Below are 18,839 nucleotides of genomic sequence, written 5' to 3'. Positions count from 1 at the left end.
ACAAGCCTAATATTTTCTCAATTAAAAACCCCAAAAAGATTAAGTTCTAAGGAATTAGGTCATTAATTTGCGCAAGAGTAGTGTTCTGGGAGAACAATGGGCTTGATATCTACCAGATTATAAAAATAAAAAGTTAAACTAATATTAGGAGTTTCAGATAGCTTCAGAGCTTTTTATAACAACTGTCAAAAATATTTTATTTTGTATAATATGATTGGAAAGTCTCTTAAGATAAAATACATTCAAATTTTAATTAGTAGTTTTACCAGGGGATCTATAACTCAGTTTACTTCATATAACCCAAAGACTTATAGAGATAAAAAAGTTTTTCAGAAAAGAAGTAAATACAGACAAAACAGCATTTTAAACAAAGGGAAAGTATTAGCTTATAATTTGGGGGATTTTTACGTTGTCTGAGTCTTAGTTTTCACACAGGAAGCTACAATCATTGCCCACAATGACGACGCCTATAAACCAAAGGACGAAACCAGTTGATAGTTCTGCATGACAAGTAAGAGAACGTCAAAGTGGCAGTAACGTAACTGAAATTTCAGCGGATGTTTCCAAATTGAATGACGTGAACTGTATCTATAAAAATCTTCTCTACACAGATGTATCTTTTAAGGAAGGACGTCGTGGTCGCTGGAAAGTCCGTCACAGAAAGACAGTGCCGACTCGCCGCCCCACCTCCCCATCATGCTTTGTGTCATGTTTTCATTTTTTGTGTCATTGAAGTTCATGGAGCAGAAAGGCCCAACCTACTTTTATTCACCAGGCCACTTATCACAGTTACCTCTAACCACCCAAGTGTATAGATTCTCAAAACGATCCCCTTTTAAAGAAGGAATTCCCAGGCTGGCTTACACGGCAGTCCACTAACACACCAACCGGCGTTCTAATTTACACAACGCCAGAGCAGCGAGAAAGCAGTCCGTGTTTCTTACCGGTGCTGGCCTCGCAGCACACGGTTCTTTCTTACTTGTCTTAAAAACCCTCCCTAATTTATTGCTTACATATACACACGCAAATTGGATGGCAAACCCCCTTTCCCCTTTCCTAGTGGTACTTCACTTTCCTTCCAAGTCTGTTACTGAAGGAAGCACTGTTATAGGAATATAGCTGAAATTTACTGTTACCTCCTGAAAAAAGTAGGGAGAAAACAAGAATTAGACACAGAAAAACAGAAAAAGCTATTTACACTACGCTACATGACTAAAGGATGTTACCCTTACCCAATCTCAGGCACCAAATCTCTCCCCAAATACCAAGCAGCAGGCTGCACGTCCTCTAAGTTAAGGCCGTGTGGCGTAAGGAAGAGACATGTGTGTCCACCGTGCAAGACACACTCCTCAAATGGACAAAACACATCTCTTCCAATAAGTATTTTCCCAAACTCAGACATTTTTCTCTCAAGAAATGGCACATATTTTAAAAGATATATATACATGTCAAATATAATTGTTATAAGTAACAATAAAACTACTGTAACTACAGATGATAGACTCTATCCCTCCAGCTACTGTCATCTCGACACTGCAGCTCGCAGTCTCATATTTCACGCACTGCGTCCTCAGTTTATAAAAAAATTATGATGTCAGCCCTGACTGGTGTGGCCAAGTTGGATGGGCATCGCCCATTATATTCCCGGTCAGGGGACATGCCTGGGTTGTGGGTTCGGTCCCCAGTTGGAATGTGTACAAGAGGCAACCAACTGATGTTCCTTTCCCTTTCTACCTCCTTTCCCCTCTCTCTAAAAATAAATTAAAAAATTATAATGTTGTATCAATAAAATCAGTGTTTAACTCCAGAAACCAAAGTATCAACTGCAAATGCTGCAAAAACCAAAAAGTTGTCTGATAGAAAAAAAATTTAAATAATCTGGAAATTTTAAGTCATACATATGTGAGTACATTTAAAATATTCCATTTTTCACACATTTAAAAAATTTATAGCAAAGCAGAACCCTTATCCTGTTTGATCACCTAGCACCTAGTGTAGGGCCTGACACGTTGCATGTATTAGAGCCAGCACCTGGAGCAGGGCTTGACGCATCTGTTGTCTGAGCGAATCAAACTACAACCTACTTTCACCTAATACTGCACACCCAGTTTCCAGCATAAAACCAAACTGGTTTCCTAAAAAATGCCTGTTCTGTAGATAAGCTACACTTCACCCTACAATCCATTTTCCCATTTTTCACAATCCCAAAAGCAGACTCCACTGAGATTAAGAAAAGAGGAGGAAATAAATAGAATTTAATCATGCACTAAAAGTGTAAAGTAACAGTGATCACAGTAATAATCATCATCATCATCACCCTAACAGCCAATATTTATTTAGTTTTATTATGTGCCCGACCTTGTGCTAAGTCTTCCCATAATCCTCACAACAACCTTATCAGGTAGGGTTTGCCCTTTTAACAAAGAGTGAACAGTAACTCAGAGAAGCTAGGGAACTTGTCCAAGGTCACACAGCTCAGAAAGCAGAAAAGGCAGGATCTGAACACAGGCAGTGAGACTACAAAGTCTGCCCATGATACCATCCTGTTATCACTTTGGTCTCACTATTTCTAAAGGTCCTTTGACCCTTCAGATTCAATCTACTTTTTAAAGAAGAAAATGGCGATACTACAATACTTTGGAAGGCATATTTAAATTACCCTTCAGAGGAGTAGGCAAATTATGGTGGGCTGGCTAAGTGGCCCACAGAGATCTTGGGGCCTACAAACTTAAATATTTACTCTCTGACCCTTTAAGGGAAAGTTTGCCAACCCCTGTTATATTAATGTCATAAGTAACTTTGGGTCAGAAAAGAACTTTATGAAAGTGAAGATATCTTTCCCCTTACAAAGTATTTCTAGTCGTCAAAATACTTTTCAGCTTGAATAATTCTGCTACTTAACAAGCTAAAAAGAACTATCTTCCTATTTTTTAAATCTCCCAGTAATATATAACTGCTCATGATATTTATAGGGAACTGAAAATGTTTATTATTGGTTATCAGAAGAAAATGTGTCTTTCAACTTGTATTATTTAACTTGCTCCAATTTAGAAATACTATATCCAATTTTACTATTTGGAAAATTTCTATAGTAATTGTTTTTAATCTTTTTTTTTAAAGATTTTATTTTTAAAGGAGGGTAAGGGATAGAAACATCAATGTGTGGTTGCCTCTCAAGTGCTCCCTACTGGGGACCTGGCCGGCAACCCAGGCATGTGCCCTGACTGGGAATCAAACAAACCAGCGACGCTTTGGTTCGCAGGCCCGCTCTCAATCCACTGAGCTACTCCAGTAGGGCTACAATAATTTTAAGAGAGAAACAAATCAGTCTATTAGCAGAAGTATTAGGAATATTACAATTGCTACAAAATCCCACTTGTTCTAAATTTCCTACGATGTGTATGTACACAGTATATTTGTTTTTTAAATGACATAAAAACGCAGTGTGCTTACTACTAAGGAATAAAATAAGGTTGCCTGATTTGCCACTCCACTTGTCCTCATGAGATCCTCCCTGCTTTTCTTCCTCTGATCCCTCTGCTTCCCACCTACTCATCCAGTAAACAAGTATTTGGCTTCCTAGCCAGGAATCCAACCAAGCACAAATTGCTAGTTGTTAGATGCCCAGGCAACTCAAGTTTCCTAAGTTGGTAGTTACTTGATGGTGCTGGTTGTAAGAATTGCATTTTGCCAGTTACCACTTTGTTACATAAGGAATCCCAGAAATGTAAATACTATTTAAGCAACACTGCTTTGTTACAAATTCAGTTGTATATGTACTACCTTCATATTCTTGTTCTCAATAGCTAACAAATGTTGAAGGCCAAGAGAAATTCACAGGTCATCAGACTAAAGAGACACTGCATAAAATCTTTGGGCCCACTCTTGTTGGCATTGATCGAATTTATTACTCTAAATTAGTCTCTTCTACTGAGTTAAATCAATCAAATGATTTTGCTAAGGGCTCAGCACTATCCTAGGTACTCTGAGAACAGATTCTGTGGTAGAAACATTCCATCAACAGCAAGAATGCAAACCAAAATACTGTTACATTTGGCAAGTGTTTTAAATGTTAAGAGCATAATTAATTGAACTAAAATGATTATGGAAGCCTTAATCAATGTGATAAATGAGCTGGGCTTTTAGGATGCGTGGAAATTGGGCAGAGGAAAAGGAAAGAGCTATTTCAGCTGGAAGTACAACATAAGCCACACTAATAAGAAATAAAGTAACGTGGCAAGGAAGAGCAGTAATGTACTACTGTTTAATGATGATATTTAAAACAGTAATACCTCTTTTCATGATTTAGACTTTTAAAAGGCTCTCCAAATATTTTCTATAAATTGTAATTGTAGCTTGTAACCTTCAGAATGACCATATCCTTATTTCTGAGATACGGTGATTACCAATCAGAAACACAGAACAAAAGCACGGATAATAAAACGTCTCATTTAACAAATTAATTTTCACTAGAACGTAACAATCCTCCTGAATCTAAAGGAGACACACGAAGTAGTCCTGTCACCTATAATGTGTTTTGACCAATATACAGAAACCTATTGATAAATTAATTCACTACAATAGGTTCACCATTCCATTTTCTAATTTGTTTTCAGGTAGTTCTAAAGGCCTCCAAGTCTTAAAAATATTATTCAGTTCACACATGGGCTCTTTCTAATATTTTAAAGAGGATACAAGTTTTAAATTTTTTGATTAACAAAAACATTTATTAAAGTGTTTTTAATAAATTCAGTGTTTTTAATAAATTCAGTGTTTTTCCATTTTTTATTTATCAAAGATACACATCGGAACTTTTCAGCAACATATAAGTAACTATTGTCCATAAACCGAATGGGTATAAATCCAGGCAAAATCAAAGAACTTGCTGTCTAGTTAGCGCATACACTGTTATGTGCAAAGGCGTGCTTTCTGTAGGCTTCTTGAAGACCTCCATTACAACCTTCCAGAACACCTAAAGGTCTAGTGAGCCCAGACTGGAAACCACAGGTAATCACTTCACCGTGCTGTTCGTTCCGTCTGACTCAAGTCAAACAATCTGACATCTGTGCTCCCTCAACTCCCCACCACTTTCACGTCAGTTGCCTTTGAAAGGTCCTAACTGTTCCTCTACTTGCCAGCACTTCTCCAGATGTGTTCTCCTATAGAAAGCACAAATCTTTTTTTTAGTTCTAGTTGTAGAAATGTTTTCAATTTGTTACTGTTATTTTTAAAAATTTGGTTCACATTTACTTTTACATTTCTAATAGAAGTCTAGCCAGAAACTTAGGCACAAACCAGACAACCATTAAGCTAAGGCATGACTGCTTCAAACCCTGAATACCATTTTAAATCTGGGGCTTTTAGACACCAGACTGAACTAATCAAAAAGGTGTCAGCTAAACTCTGGATGCTAACCTACCACCTGTGATCATTGCCCAAATTTTCAAACTTGATGTTTTAGAGTACTTTCAAAAAGGCTAGGGCTAAGCTAAGTCCTCTCCTTCATTACCCCAAACCATCAATTTGTAGAAAGGTCTCTTAAAATCAGTTTTTCTGCATCTTGTCTGAATGGTTCATTATTCTCAAGTATCACAGGTAACAGTCAAGCCTTGAAACCACCAGGCTGCATATTAATAAAATTAAATCACTAGTAGAGGCTGAAGAATGCTTTTTCTGTATAGTAATATTTTTATACCAGCATTCGCTACAATTTGATTTAGCCTGCAAAGAAAACAACTTAATTCCAACTCTAGATTTACTATAGTTAAACACAATAATGTCAGTTTTTTTAATGGGCAAGATAATCACTATAAACTAAGAGAAAATTAAAAGAAAATAGGCTAAAAGGGCATTTATCTTCAAACAAGCAAAGGAGTAAATTACAAAATAAAGCATAAATCTGCTTTCTATTGTATAAAATCAAATCTGTAAATATTGGGTTGGCCAAAGTTTGTTTGGTTTTTTACATATGATGGCTGTAGTGGGACGTAGTTGTCTTTAACTTCATTTGAAACAATTTTGCTAGATTGTATTGTGACAGCTGTCAAGTCAGTGTGTATTTTAAAAAAACGTGTCAAAATTGGTGAAGTTTTGTACAGCCATTGTAATACTGAAGATGGAAGAAAACAAGCAACATTTCCAGCATATTATGCTTTATTATTTCAATAAAAGATGCAACTGAAAAACAAAAAATGATTTGTGCAGTGTATGGAGAAAGTCCTGTGACTGATTGAAAGTGTCAAAAGTAGTTTGTGAGGTTTCTTGGAACTACTGACACTTTGGCCAAATAATTCTTTGCTGTGGGGCTGTCTTATGCACTGGAAGGTGTTTAGCAGCACCCTCGGCCTCTACCCACTAGAAGTCAATAGTGGGAGACAGCCAACATACTCAAAATATCCCAATCAATGGAGATATTGGTGAAAATGAAAAATGTGTCTTTTCATTTTCAAAATAAGGGTTCAAAATAAACACTATTTATTTAATGGAAAAAACTAAATGGACTTTTTGGCCAGCCCAATATAATTAAGGTCCTTAAGATCCATTACTCTTGCTTCTTCTATGTAGAGCTCCTGATCTTCTATTGATCATTCACTTATCACCTTAGTAGGACTTTAAGGGGATTATCTGAGTGAGGCCCTAAAACAGATTTCTGATTCACCCACAGGATCCTAGGCCATATCAGAGAAAAGCAAAGATGCAGACCTCCACTAACTGATCAGGTAACAAGATCCTGTCACTGGGAAACACTGCTACCACTTCTGTAACAGAGGCTCCTTCTGCTCAATTAGATTAGCTCCCTTCTGTACAGTAAGTCTACCTGCATTAAGGGCCAAGGACTTGGCTGAAAATAAGCTGTACATAATCAGCTAATTTCCATTCAATTTTTTTCTCTCCAGTAGCATGAGTCAAGGGTATCCTTTGATTTTAATACAACCAATGGGAAAGGTATCAAAAAAGATCAAGTTAAAAAGCAAATACACATAAACGTGTGCACATTCACACACATATTTCGAAATGTATTTTTTCCAAAAGATCAAGGAAAAGGGAAGAGAAAAAAATCTTCTGAAATATAATGAAAACTTTGAATATTATGTAAAAAGCTCAAAGTTAAAGGACAGGTAGAGAGATGGAAACCTACACAAAGAAATTATTTTCTTCCTGCTTCTTAAAAAAACATAAAATAATTTTTCAATTATTTTATTAAAACCATAATAACCTTCAGTATAAAAGCTACACAGTCCATATTTAAATTAAAAATGTTCATTGAGCCCTGGCTGGTATGGTTCAGTGGACTGAGCGCCAGCCTGTGAACCAAAGGGTTGCCTGTTCAATTCCCAGTCAGGGCACACGCCTGGTTGTGGGCCAGGTCTCCAGATGGAGGCGTGTGAGAGGCAACCACACATTGATGTTTCTCTCCCTCTCTCCCCCTCCCTCTAAAAATAAATACATCTTTAAAAATGTTCACAGAGTATTTTCCCAGATCTCTATCTATCGTATTTTTAATATTCAAGGGATCAGTTATCTTACAACTTCCAAAAAAGAAAGAAGAAAATGTAAGGTTAAAATATAAATATAGAGCAATATATAACTTATTCTACATAAGCAATTCTATTAAAACTTTCATATGGATTTTGTTATTGCATGTCTTAAAAATGACAAACCCTAAATAACTCCATACATAATTTTGTTGACTATCAATGTAACAGAATTAATTTATTCTCTAATAATCCATTTCCTATTCCTTTAATATTTCCCCAAAGTGTGTCCCATAAAACACGCATCCCTAGAAGATATTTCATAAAAAAGGGTTCTGGTGCTAAATCAATCTGGAAAACCCTGTACATTGGCTTCTCCTGGAGCTTCACAAAGCACATGAGTACATTAAGACCTGAGAGATCCCAAGGAGAAGAAAGGAAGCCTGCTTGTTTTACTTTTACCAGCTTCACCCGTACATATTTAACAACAAAACCCTTTGTTACAGACAAACCCTTGAAATTAATATTTCACAGAACATATCTGAGAGAAACAGGCTTCTCTAACTAAACTTCTAAAACTGCTATATGTACCTTGCACTCTGTACCAAGGTTAGTAACCACACTCTACTTGAGTGTTTTATATTTGCTTCAGATGTTACCATTTTCAAATTTTCTAGGTAGGTTAAAAACTTTTTAAAATCTTACAAGAGTACCTACATGAAGAACTCTCCCTTATGCTTACCTTTCTATAATGCTTGTCACTTTCAGATCCATGATCTGTTGCTCTAAATGCAGTTTCTCCAGATGAACCTTCAAAGATAAATATGCAGTCCTTTAAATTTTCCAGTGATGTCACTAATCTAAATTCCAAATTACGTTTAGTCAATAAAAGGTAAATGCATTTTTAGAGTAAGTATCATTGTTTTTGAAAACTATTCTTATTTTAAGGAATACGCCGGTAACCTACACAAAAATTTTTTTTAATATAGCACATGTTTAACACATTTTTTAAACTACCACTGAAGATTACAAGAACAAATAAGACAATCTTTGATAAGAAATATTTTATGTGAGCGTACTTACAGTTCGATTTATACCACTGCCATTATGTAAAGAATACACAGAGTAAAAAATAAATTTAAAATGTCACCTATGACAGGACAGATGAGACAAACTAAAATTACTTTTCATTTCCATTATCAAAACTAATCAGATTAATTTCAAGAAATATTCTGGGAAAGCAAATTCTTTTTAATAGCTTTAACCTTAAAATACAGATATATATTTAGAAATTTTAGTTTTACTACAAGATAATTATTTTATTATTTGCCCCCTAAAGGAGAATGAATTTGCCCAATATAGTTCTGGGGTTTTGAAATTCAGCATAAGCAGCATTATAAATTTGGTCTGCAATTTTATTTGCAAGTAGTTTATTAGAAGCATTTAGAAGGCATGTTAACGTCAGCAAAAATGTCTGTTTACACACCTAACAAGAGAAGCAGGTCAGAAGCTCCTATGACTTCACTAACCAATTTGTGACCTGTGAAAAATCAGCAAAGGGGGAAATAGAAATGTAAAATTTTAACAGGAATGAGCATACAAAGGTGTCTGAGATCTCAGATGTATATCAAGATAGGGCAATAATTGGGCAAATACACCAAGATTAACCTTAGTAAATTCTACTCATTACGGTCCAACATAATTAAATGTTTTAAAATCACCAAATTGGCTCTAACCAATATGAAAAGCAAACACATAGGAAGTCTCATCTACTTGTCAAGAAAGTGATATTTTTCTCTCACTGACTAAAACCTAGCTTGTTTCAGTTGTTGCAAACTTTCATTCTGTTGGGTTAAACAAAAATTAAAATCACTGCACAATAATACTTTGTGTTTACATAGATATATATATATATGTATTTTAAAACCTATGTTTCATTTGTACTAAATGTTTTCATTTAAAAGATGGGAATAAACAAATGAATACATTTAATTATTTTTCCTCTGTGGTTCCTGACATTTTAAATGAGATCAAACACAGGTCCTTCCTTACCTGTGGTGAAAAAGTCCTTCAATAAGCTGAGACTTTCAAGAATCTTGTCAAAGTCAGGAGCCAACTTTGCAAGGTCCTCTGAATTAGGAAGGGATTTTTTAATTTTCTCTGAAGACAAAAAAAGAAGAAAAAAAAACCCAACTAATTTATAGTTTTAAAGCAATAATTTGACTACTAAAACATTAATAAAATGTAAATATCATATACATTTAAATTAAAATCTTTTCCCATTTTCTACCTATTATTCTACAAATACTAGATATATCTGAAATAATATGTTATTCTGATGATATTTTACAAGCCATGAAATTTTTAAAAAGACTCACCAAACATATGGCTTAGATGAATAATTTTGATTTATAAGTTAAATGCCTTGAGACAGAAGCACTGTATTAATGTTAACACTGGATTGGACTCAGGAGTAGGAAGGAAGGGAGGGAGGAAGTCACAGCAGAGGCAAAGAATCAAAGGAAAAAAAGAAAAACATCTCTTATAGTATTTGGCTAAACCCCAAACGCGATCACATCCCAGTTCAAGTTCAAGAACAGAATTTCAAAAGAACTCTGTCCCTCTTTTCATAGTCCCTGGTACCAATTGGAAGTAATTAAGAGCCCAAGGCAAGCTTTTATTTTACTTTAGCTAGCTTTGGCTATAAAATGGTCAATGCGTTTATTTTTGTTTAAAAGCATTCAACAATTTTGTCTTAGTCTAGTACAACTTTACAGAGTCTTTTGCATTAGGAAGAACCTTTCTCATTTTCTCTGGAGAAGACCAAAATGTATAAATATTCTCAAAATAAGAATATATGCCAGCAATTATTCTAAGTGCTCTAAATGCATTCACCATCTTCAGAGCAAGTCTACAACAAGGCGACCATCAACCTCGCCTCACATATGAGGACCAGGGCTCCAGGGTGTGCAGCTGACCAAGCACATGGGGAAGGAGTGGGGGAGTCAGGGTTTAAGGCCAGGACATATAGGTTCGGAGTGCGGGCTCTCAGCCACTACGCCAGGGTACTGGAACATTAGAAAAATAATTTGAAAGAGTACTTTTCCTGCAAATACCTTTGTCAACAGCAGGGTTTTACCTTTAAGAAGGTGCTCTGAATAAGTATATATAGACATTAATTCTACCCTCAAATACATGTAAGCTAAGAAATTAGTTTAAAAAGACTAAGGAAAAAATTGCATCCAAGAAATTTTTTTTAAAGATCACCATAGCTTACCAACAATCACAGCTACCAAAATACTTTGTCTCACCTATTAGAAAAGGGGGACAATGGCTGACAATAGGGAGAAATTAGTCTGGACAAGAGCAGACTTTTAAAAGAACGTTGTTTCCAAAAATACAGGTAACCAAGGTACCCATTCAGAAAAAGCTAGTTAAGGAGGTTATAATGCATTAGTTCTGGGTAATATACAACATTAAAAATGATGTTTGAAGAAAAAAGCAAACAAAATATAACCAGAGACATTGAAATTAAGAACAATGTAACAACAGCCAGAGGGGAGTGGGGAGGGGATAGTGGGGAGAAAGGTCTACAGGAGCTACTATAAAGGACACAAGGACAAAATCAAGGGGAGGGGAGGCAGGATTGGGTGGGGTGGGGTGGAGGGATGGGGAGAAAAGGCAGACGATTGTAACTGAATAACAATAAAAAAATTTTTTTTAAAGAAAATAAAATATTAGATATTGCATTTTAAAATTAGAAATCTAATGTAAACCAGACGGAATTTTGTTTTGATTGTATGGGTATGCTAAAAATACACAAACATCTGAGTAAACAAATAAAGTTTGATTTTAGTTTAAAAAAAAATAAAAATGACTTTTCCAAAAAAAAAAAAAAAAATGATGTTTGAGAAGGTTGCTTGGCAGTATAGAAAATGCTAACAAAATGTGTTAGGTAGCAAACTAAAATATTAACCACATACACAGAATAGGTATAACTAAAAGAAAATGTTCCATTAAAACAGTGACAGCTTTGTTGAAGTGATGAATTAGTGAATACTTTTTTTCTCATAAATTTTTCTTTGATATTCTATTATTTTTATCATTAAAATGAAACTACTAAACTTTCAATTCATGAGTTAGGTAGGGAACTACCTCAACACAACTAGTTCTCTTTCCTATAGATATGACCAAAAAGGAGAAAAAGTATTTTAACGTTGATAATACAAACCTAAATCGATATACTCATCAATCTCCCAAACAATGTCAGGCACAATCCATTTATAGTCACTAAGGTCTGGTATCATATCTTTCCACTGATCAAAAGTCTAAAAGATAAGAAAGAATGCCAATTAAATGCTCTGAATGCCATATAAAGATACAAGAAAAACTATTTTTACTTATTTAATTAAAACATGCTAATCTACTAAGAATGATACATTATGCTCAAAAGTTTTGGAAACAAAGTGGCCTCAACTCTTCTAAAAACAAAATAACAAGCGAGCATATAAAAATGTAAATGTTCCTTTACTGAATATGAAAAATGTAAAAATTCAAAATATATTAGCATTTCAAACAGGTTTCATGATATAGCTTTAAACAACACTGTGGACTAGACGGAAACAGGCCAGGCGTCAGGACACTCTGCCTCTAGTCCCAGCCAAGAAGTGGTTGCACGAATCTACCACTTAAGTTTCCTATCTGTGCAACTAAATGGCAACGTTGAAAATCAAGCCAAAGTGTTCTCACTCCCAGCAAAGCGTTCCTTCCACTAGGCCACTTTTATCTCTGATAATTATAATTAAGATTAAGAAGGCATTTTCCTATTACTATTCACACCATTAAAATAATCTAGCATATAGCAGAGACATAATAAATATTTAAACATCTAATTATATTTTACTGCATTAAAGAACGCTTACTTAATGCTATAAAACCTTAAAATAAGCATGCTGAATAATTGGAAAAGCAGTAGGAAAGTTAAACTCACCTTTTTGGCTGTATAGCCACCCCCAACAGCAGATCCCAGTATGAGATACCGAAGTTTTAAGAGCCTTGCAGCTAATCTTGCCGGCCAAAAATTCCTGCGGGGCAGGTAGCCATATTTAATTGGAGAAAGTTTCAATTTACGTAAAGGAAGGTTAGTTAGAGAAGAAAACTGCTGAAAAGATGTCCTGAGTTGGGGTCTTTGAAGCTTTAAGGTAGGACGATGATGTGAATGATAAAGACTTCGGGAAACCACATGCACTTTTTGTAGTGGTAGTCTTCCTTTTATTCCAGAGCTATGTTTCACTAGGGACTGGCAGACCTCACTGAAAGAGAAATGGGCATGAGAGAGAGATTAGCCAGAGCAACAACACAAGGAAATGATATGAAAAGAGCAATATACATACGGGAAAACACACATACATTTGTACATGTGGCCAACCGGCATTACGTCATACAACAGCTTACACTCATTAACATTCGCTATGTGCCAGGCACTGTTGCAGCATGTGCTGCCTCATGCAATCCTGCTAATAACCTTATGATGACTCATCCTCATTTCATAAAAGAGGAAAAGGTGGCACACAGACGTAAATGACTTGCCTAAGTGCACGCTGACATAAAGAGTAAAGGCGGGATTCAAACCCAGGCAGTGGGACTCCACAGCCTATTCGCTAATTTACTGGGTGGAGGCTATGATCCAAGGAATTGCAACCAAAAACAAATATGGTGGGGACTTATTTTATTAATGCTACTCACTGTAAGTAGAAGTCAAAATCAAAATGCATGCCAACTTTTGCTTTATTTTTTATTATATTTTATTGATTATACTACTACAGTTATCCCAATTTTCCCCCTTTGTCCCCTCTACCCAGCACCCTATATTCCCTGAGGCAATTCCCACACCACTGTTCATGTCCATGGGTCACGTGTAGGTTCACTGGCTACTCCATTTCCTGTACTGTACTTTATGTCCCCATGGCTACTCTGGAACTACCTAGTTGTACTTCTTAATCCCCTCACATCTTCATGTATTCTACCTCCCCCCCCCCCGCCACCGCAACCTGGCAAATATCAAACCGCTCTCTGTACCCATGCTTCTATCTCTGTTCTTGTTTGCTTAGTATGTTTTTTTATATTCAATTGTTAATAGGTATGTATTCATTGCCATTGTATTGTTCACAGTTTTGATGTTCTTTTTCTTAGGAAGTCCCTTCGCATTTCATATAATAATGGTTTGGTGATGATGCACTCCTTTAGTTTCTTCTTCTTTGGGAAGCTCTTTATCTGCCATTCATCCTAATGATAGCTTTGCTGGGTAAGGCAATCTTGGCTGTAGGTCCCACTTTTCATGACTTTGAATATTTCTTGCCAATTCATTCTAGCCTGCAAAGTTTGAGAAATCAGCTGACAGTCTTATGGGAATTCCCCTGTAGGTAACTAACTGCTCTTCTCCTACTGCTTTCAAGATTCTCTCTTTATCTTTAACATTTGACATGTTAATTATGAGGTGTCTTGGAGTGGGCCTCTTTGCATCCATCCTGTTTGGGACTCTGTGCCTCCTGGACTTGCATGTCTATTTCCTTCACCAAATCAGGCAAGTTTTTCTTTCATTACTTTTTCAAATAGATTTCCAATTTCTTGCTCTTTCTTTTCTCTTTCTGGCACCATTATGATGTGAGTGTTGGACCTCCTGAAGTTGTCCCAGAGTCAGCTTACATTAGCCTCATTTTTGGGATTCTTTTTTCTTGTTCTATGTGATTGTTTTTTGCTTCCTTACATTTTACATTGTTGATGTGATTCTTGGCTTCATCCACTCTACCACTGTTTCCCTGTAAATTGCTTTTTATTTTAATTAGTGCATCCCTGACTTCTGTCTGGGTCTTTTTTATGCTGTTGAGGTTCTCACTAAGTTTCTTGAGCCTCCTTATGACCTGTGTCTTGAACTCTGCATCTGATAGTTTCTTTCCATTTTGTTTAGTTCTTTTTCTGGCATTTTGACCTGTTCTTTCATGAGCCACGTTTCTTTGTCTCCTCATTTTGGCAGCCTCCCTGTGTTTTGTTTCTACATATTAGGTAGAGCTGCTATGACTCCTCCTCTCAGTAGTGTGGCCTAATGTAGTAGTTGTCCTAGAGGGTCCAGTGGCACAGCCTCCCCTACTACCCAAACTGGGTACTCAAGGTGCACCCTTTGGGTGGCCTAAGTACACCCTCCTCTTGTAGTTGGGCCTTGATTGCTCTTGGCAGATCAATGGGAGGAATTACCCAGGCCAGTAAGCTTCAAGGGCTGGCTGTGACCACTGATTACCAGCCTCCACACACCATGGAGGATCAGCTATGCAGGGGCAGGATGTTGGTCCTCCGACGTGGTGCATAGCTGTCCACTGGGTATGCAGGATCTAGGGTTTCCCAGGTGGTGCAGGCCGAGGTCAGCCCCAACCTATGTTTTGTCCAGTGCCACCCTGCCTAAGCTATAAAGCAATCTGAGATGGTTGTTACTTGTGCTGGGCTTAGAGACTCCCAGGCAAAGCCAAGTTGTGAATCTCAGCTGATTGCTATTAGTGCCGGGCCTGAAGCCACTTAGCAAGAGGTATATGGGCTGGGGGCTCACTGAGCCTGGCTATTGATTGTTTGATAGGATTTAAGAAGTTGCGAAGCATGAGCTCAGGCCACCCATTCATACAGAAAAGCAGCTTGGGTCGGCCTTTAAGTTGGGTGGGACAGAGTCTCTGGGGGTCTCCAAGGAGGGGAAAACAGTGTTAGAAGGGTTGATGGAGTCTTAGATATGGCACCAGCCTGCTCGCTCTATGGCTCTGTGGTGGGACAGTTCAGAAAAGGAACAATGGCTTCTGCCCACCCCTCTGTCTCCCAGCTCTGGCCTGGATGCCAGACACTTCAGTGTACCTTTCAAGCTATTACCCCAGTGCTGGAATTCAGAGGGAGTGAGCCCAAGTCTGTGTTTGGATTAACAGGAACTGCTTGGTACTCCAGAAGTTTCTTCCACCGACTCATTCCCCACTGCTTTTTACAGCCAGAAGTTATGGGGACTTACTTTCCTGAGCCTGGAACCCTGGGCTGGGGGGCCTGGTGTGGGGCAGGGACTCCTTGCTCCCAAGATATCCCTTGTGAATTTTTATCCACCACATGTGGATGTGGGACGAGTCCTCTCCGCATCTCCCCACCTCCTGCCAGTCTGGATGGATGTGGTTTCTTTAATTTCGTAGTTGTCAGACTTCCATTCAACTTGATTTATGATGGTTCTGAGTGATGGTTGTTCTTTATTTTTAGTTGTTATTTTGATGTGGTTGTGCAAGGAGGTGAGCTGTATTTACCTAGGCCACCATCTTTACCGGAAGTCCTCCAAACTTTTCCTTTCAAGTGCAAAACTCCAGCAGCTCAGAATAGCTGTTCTTGTTCGCTCATGTATGTCTCACTACAGTGAGACAGCCCAGGGATAGAAACTAAGGAAAAACCATCAACACCTCAGGCATCTGGCTCCCCAGAAAAATGAAAGTAGCCAAGACTAAACACACAAACAAACAAACAAACAAACAAATGAACACTTAAAGGACAAGAGATTCCAAATGCATACATTACTGGGAGGTGGGTGGAGGTAGAAGAGGATATAAGGGAATAAATGATAATGGAAAAAATACAATAAAAACAAAAATTAAAAAAATAAAGGTACACATTACTGTCTAAGTGCTTATCCTCCTGGCAGAGAATGAAAATTGAACACCAACAATCACACGACTGATCATTTATCTTATCCAACATACATTCATAGTGCTTATTATGGGGCAGGCCCAGTTCTCAGTAGTTTCAAAATATTAATTCATTTTATTACATTGGACTAGCAATTTCTTTAGAAAAACAATCAAGAAACACACAAACAATTTGTGAAGAAGGATAGTTGGGGGAAGGAGGGACCTAAACGCCAGGCATTATGCTATGTGTATTCACAAATGCTACCATTAATGTTCAGAAAAACCTGGTATGGAAAATATCCTTATTTTACCAATTTGCCTTTTTAAAGTGTCTTGCCTAAGGAAGAATGTCTACTAAATGGTGGAAGAGGGACTGAAACCAAATTCAGTCTGTCAACATTGTTCAAATTCTTCCCACAGGAGACACAAGTGAGTAAGAGTATGGGAAACAGTGGATATACAAACAGGTGTGGCCTCAGATAAGAGGCTGTAGATATTTTGGAGCATCACCTGCTCTGGAACCGTAGGATGACTGACAGTGGGCCTTGCTCTGATTTAAGACTCTACAGGACCCCTCCAACTTAGGAAACCTGAGGGAAATCAGATGTAACAGTAGGAGAAACTACACATTGAGGGTTTACGCACACTGCTCATTTATAATTCTACATGTAAAAATTATTTCTGGTCACAAAAAAATATTCATCTTTTTAGAATTTGGAGACCATTCTGTAAACTTGTGAAAGCTCGGACTCCAAAGGCTCTCTCTATGCAGCGCACCTGCGCCTTCCCCCATCCCCTACTCCCCTGCTGCACTTGCCTTGCTTCTCTTCCCCCTAAGCTCCAAGGGCCCCTTTCTTTTTGCCTCTGTAACTTGTTTCCTGAGCCCATTTCTTCTACCGCTCACTTCTTCCACCTCTGTGACTTTCTCAATAAACTCTGTTTGAAAAAACTCTGACTTCAGAGTTTGAGATATTATGATTAAGATAAATCATAATTTCTCCCACCTCATAAAAAGGAAGTTATGTTAAGAAACTAAGTTCTCCTGACCTCAAACTCAGCATAGAAAAAGCAAAGTCCCCGCTTTAGTTTAAAAATGGGCTGTACCCCAGCAATCTTACACACCTTAAAATCAGTAACACAACAAATGCCTCTGTCAAAGGAGTAGAGACAGTTCAGTGGTACGAGAGTTCACGGGAAAGTGAGTGATCCCTAGGAGCTGTGGTGGTCAGTGAGTATTTCCCAGGAAAAGTAAAACTTTCTCTGGTGGGAAGAATCAAAAATGGGGGAAGAAATTCTAAACAGAGAGAAGGGTACGGAACTCAGACAATGAAATGGCACAGGCCGAATGAGCTGGCAGGAAAGGTACACTACGGGAGGTGAATCGGAAAGGAGGTCTAAGAACAAACTACAGAGCCACTGAACATGAGGCTGAGTTTCAACTTTATTTTGTGGGCAACAGGGAGCCAATGAATGTTTCTGAGTAGAATGTGAATTAAACAGTAATTTTAAAAGATATTAAAGGCAATGTGCTATAGACTGAATGTTTATGTCTCCCCCAAATTCATATGTTGAAGCCTAATCCCCAATGTGACTGACAGTAGCTGGAGGTGGGGTCTTGGTGGGGAGTGATTAGGTTTTCACGGGGTTCTGAAGACAGAGCTTCCATGATCAGACTGATGCCCTTCCTAAGGGGATAGAGAACACAGAACTCTCCCCACCATGTAAAGAAACAATGAGAAGATGGCCGTCTTTAAACCAGGAAGCAGGCCCTCACCAGACACCAAATTTGCTGCTGCCTTGATCTTGGACTTCTCAGCTTCCAGAACTATGAAAAAAAATGTTCGTGCTTAAGCTACCCAGTGCATGGCGTTTTCTTACAATAGCCAGAAATCACAAAGCCACATTGTTAGATGAGAAGACAGGTAAGTAAATCAGAAGTGGAGAGAAAAGGTGATCTTATTTTAGTCGCCCAGATATAAGAGAGAAGGAACTAAAGTGAGGCACAGCAGTGAGAAAGGAAAGGGAAAGAAAGGTATATCAGACTGACAGACTAGACATAAGAGGAAAGGAAAGAAGAGTAAGTAATAACCATGAGGTTTTACCTGGGACAACTAAAGTTACCATTTACAGATATAAAAAAACTCAAGAGATAATTGACTATGGGAATAGCTCTTGGTTCCACAACATTTAGCTCAAATTTCTTTCAACTCTATTCCTATATCCACTTAAATATTTTGAATTGGATAAACTTTGGTTCCAATCACAGTCTCACTGCTTACTAGTTGGGCAATCAAAGGCAAATTATGAATTTACCCAAGCCTCGGTTTTTTTTAAGTATATTTTATTGATTATGCTATTATAGTTTTCCCATCTGTTAAAATGAAATAATAGCTCGATCTGATAGTTATAGTCAGTAATCACTAATTCAAGTATCTTATTCTCAGACCATAATTCCCTATCACTAAAACCATCTTTGACCCTATGGGACAACCAAGTCATTGACACTGGTATCTTCTTACATATTAGCTTCCATCTTATCTATTTACCCACTTAATCTACCTTAAATTCCCTAGTTCATAGTTTCAGTAACTCTTGTGCAAATATACTAGGCTCCCTTGCCCTCTGACTTTTTTGTTTTACTTAACTGACAAAAATATAAAGCCTGGATGAT

The 18,839-nt window shown here is 37.4% G+C and overlaps 1 protein-coding gene across 4 annotated transcripts in view; it reads right to left on the bottom strand.

Annotated features, from left to right (window-relative positions):
• Positions 1 to 18,839, bottom strand: part of OPA1 (OPA1 mitochondrial dynamin like GTPase) — a 92,033-nt gene that overhangs the window by 67,086 nt on the left and 6,108 nt on the right. For 2 of the 4 annotated variants that reach the window (XM_024556336.4, XM_024556338.4), the window contains exons 2-6: positions 12,466 to 12,787; positions 11,707 to 11,803; positions 9,528 to 9,635; positions 8,962 to 9,015; positions 8,218 to 8,285 (exon numbers count right to left, since the gene is read on the bottom strand). In XM_024556336.4, the coding sequence (XP_024412104.1) occupies positions 8,218 to 8,285; positions 8,962 to 9,015; positions 9,528 to 9,635; positions 11,707 to 11,803; positions 12,466 to 12,787 (649 nt within the window). The remainder of the gene's footprint in view (positions 1 to 8,217; positions 8,286 to 8,961; positions 9,016 to 9,527; positions 9,636 to 11,706; positions 11,804 to 12,465; positions 12,788 to 18,839) is intronic. The other 2 variants (XM_024556337.4, XM_024556339.4) reach the window with 1 other exon arrangement.

Source organism: Desmodus rotundus, chromosome 2 (genome assembly GCF_022682495.2).
Source record: "Desmodus rotundus isolate HL8 chromosome 2, HLdesRot8A.1, whole genome shotgun sequence".
In the NCBI taxonomy this organism is placed as follows: domain Eukaryota; kingdom Metazoa; phylum Chordata; class Mammalia; order Chiroptera; family Phyllostomidae; genus Desmodus; species Desmodus rotundus.
The sequence above is the reverse complement of the archived record's forward strand: the minus strand, read 5'-3'. Positions and strand labels throughout refer to the sequence as shown.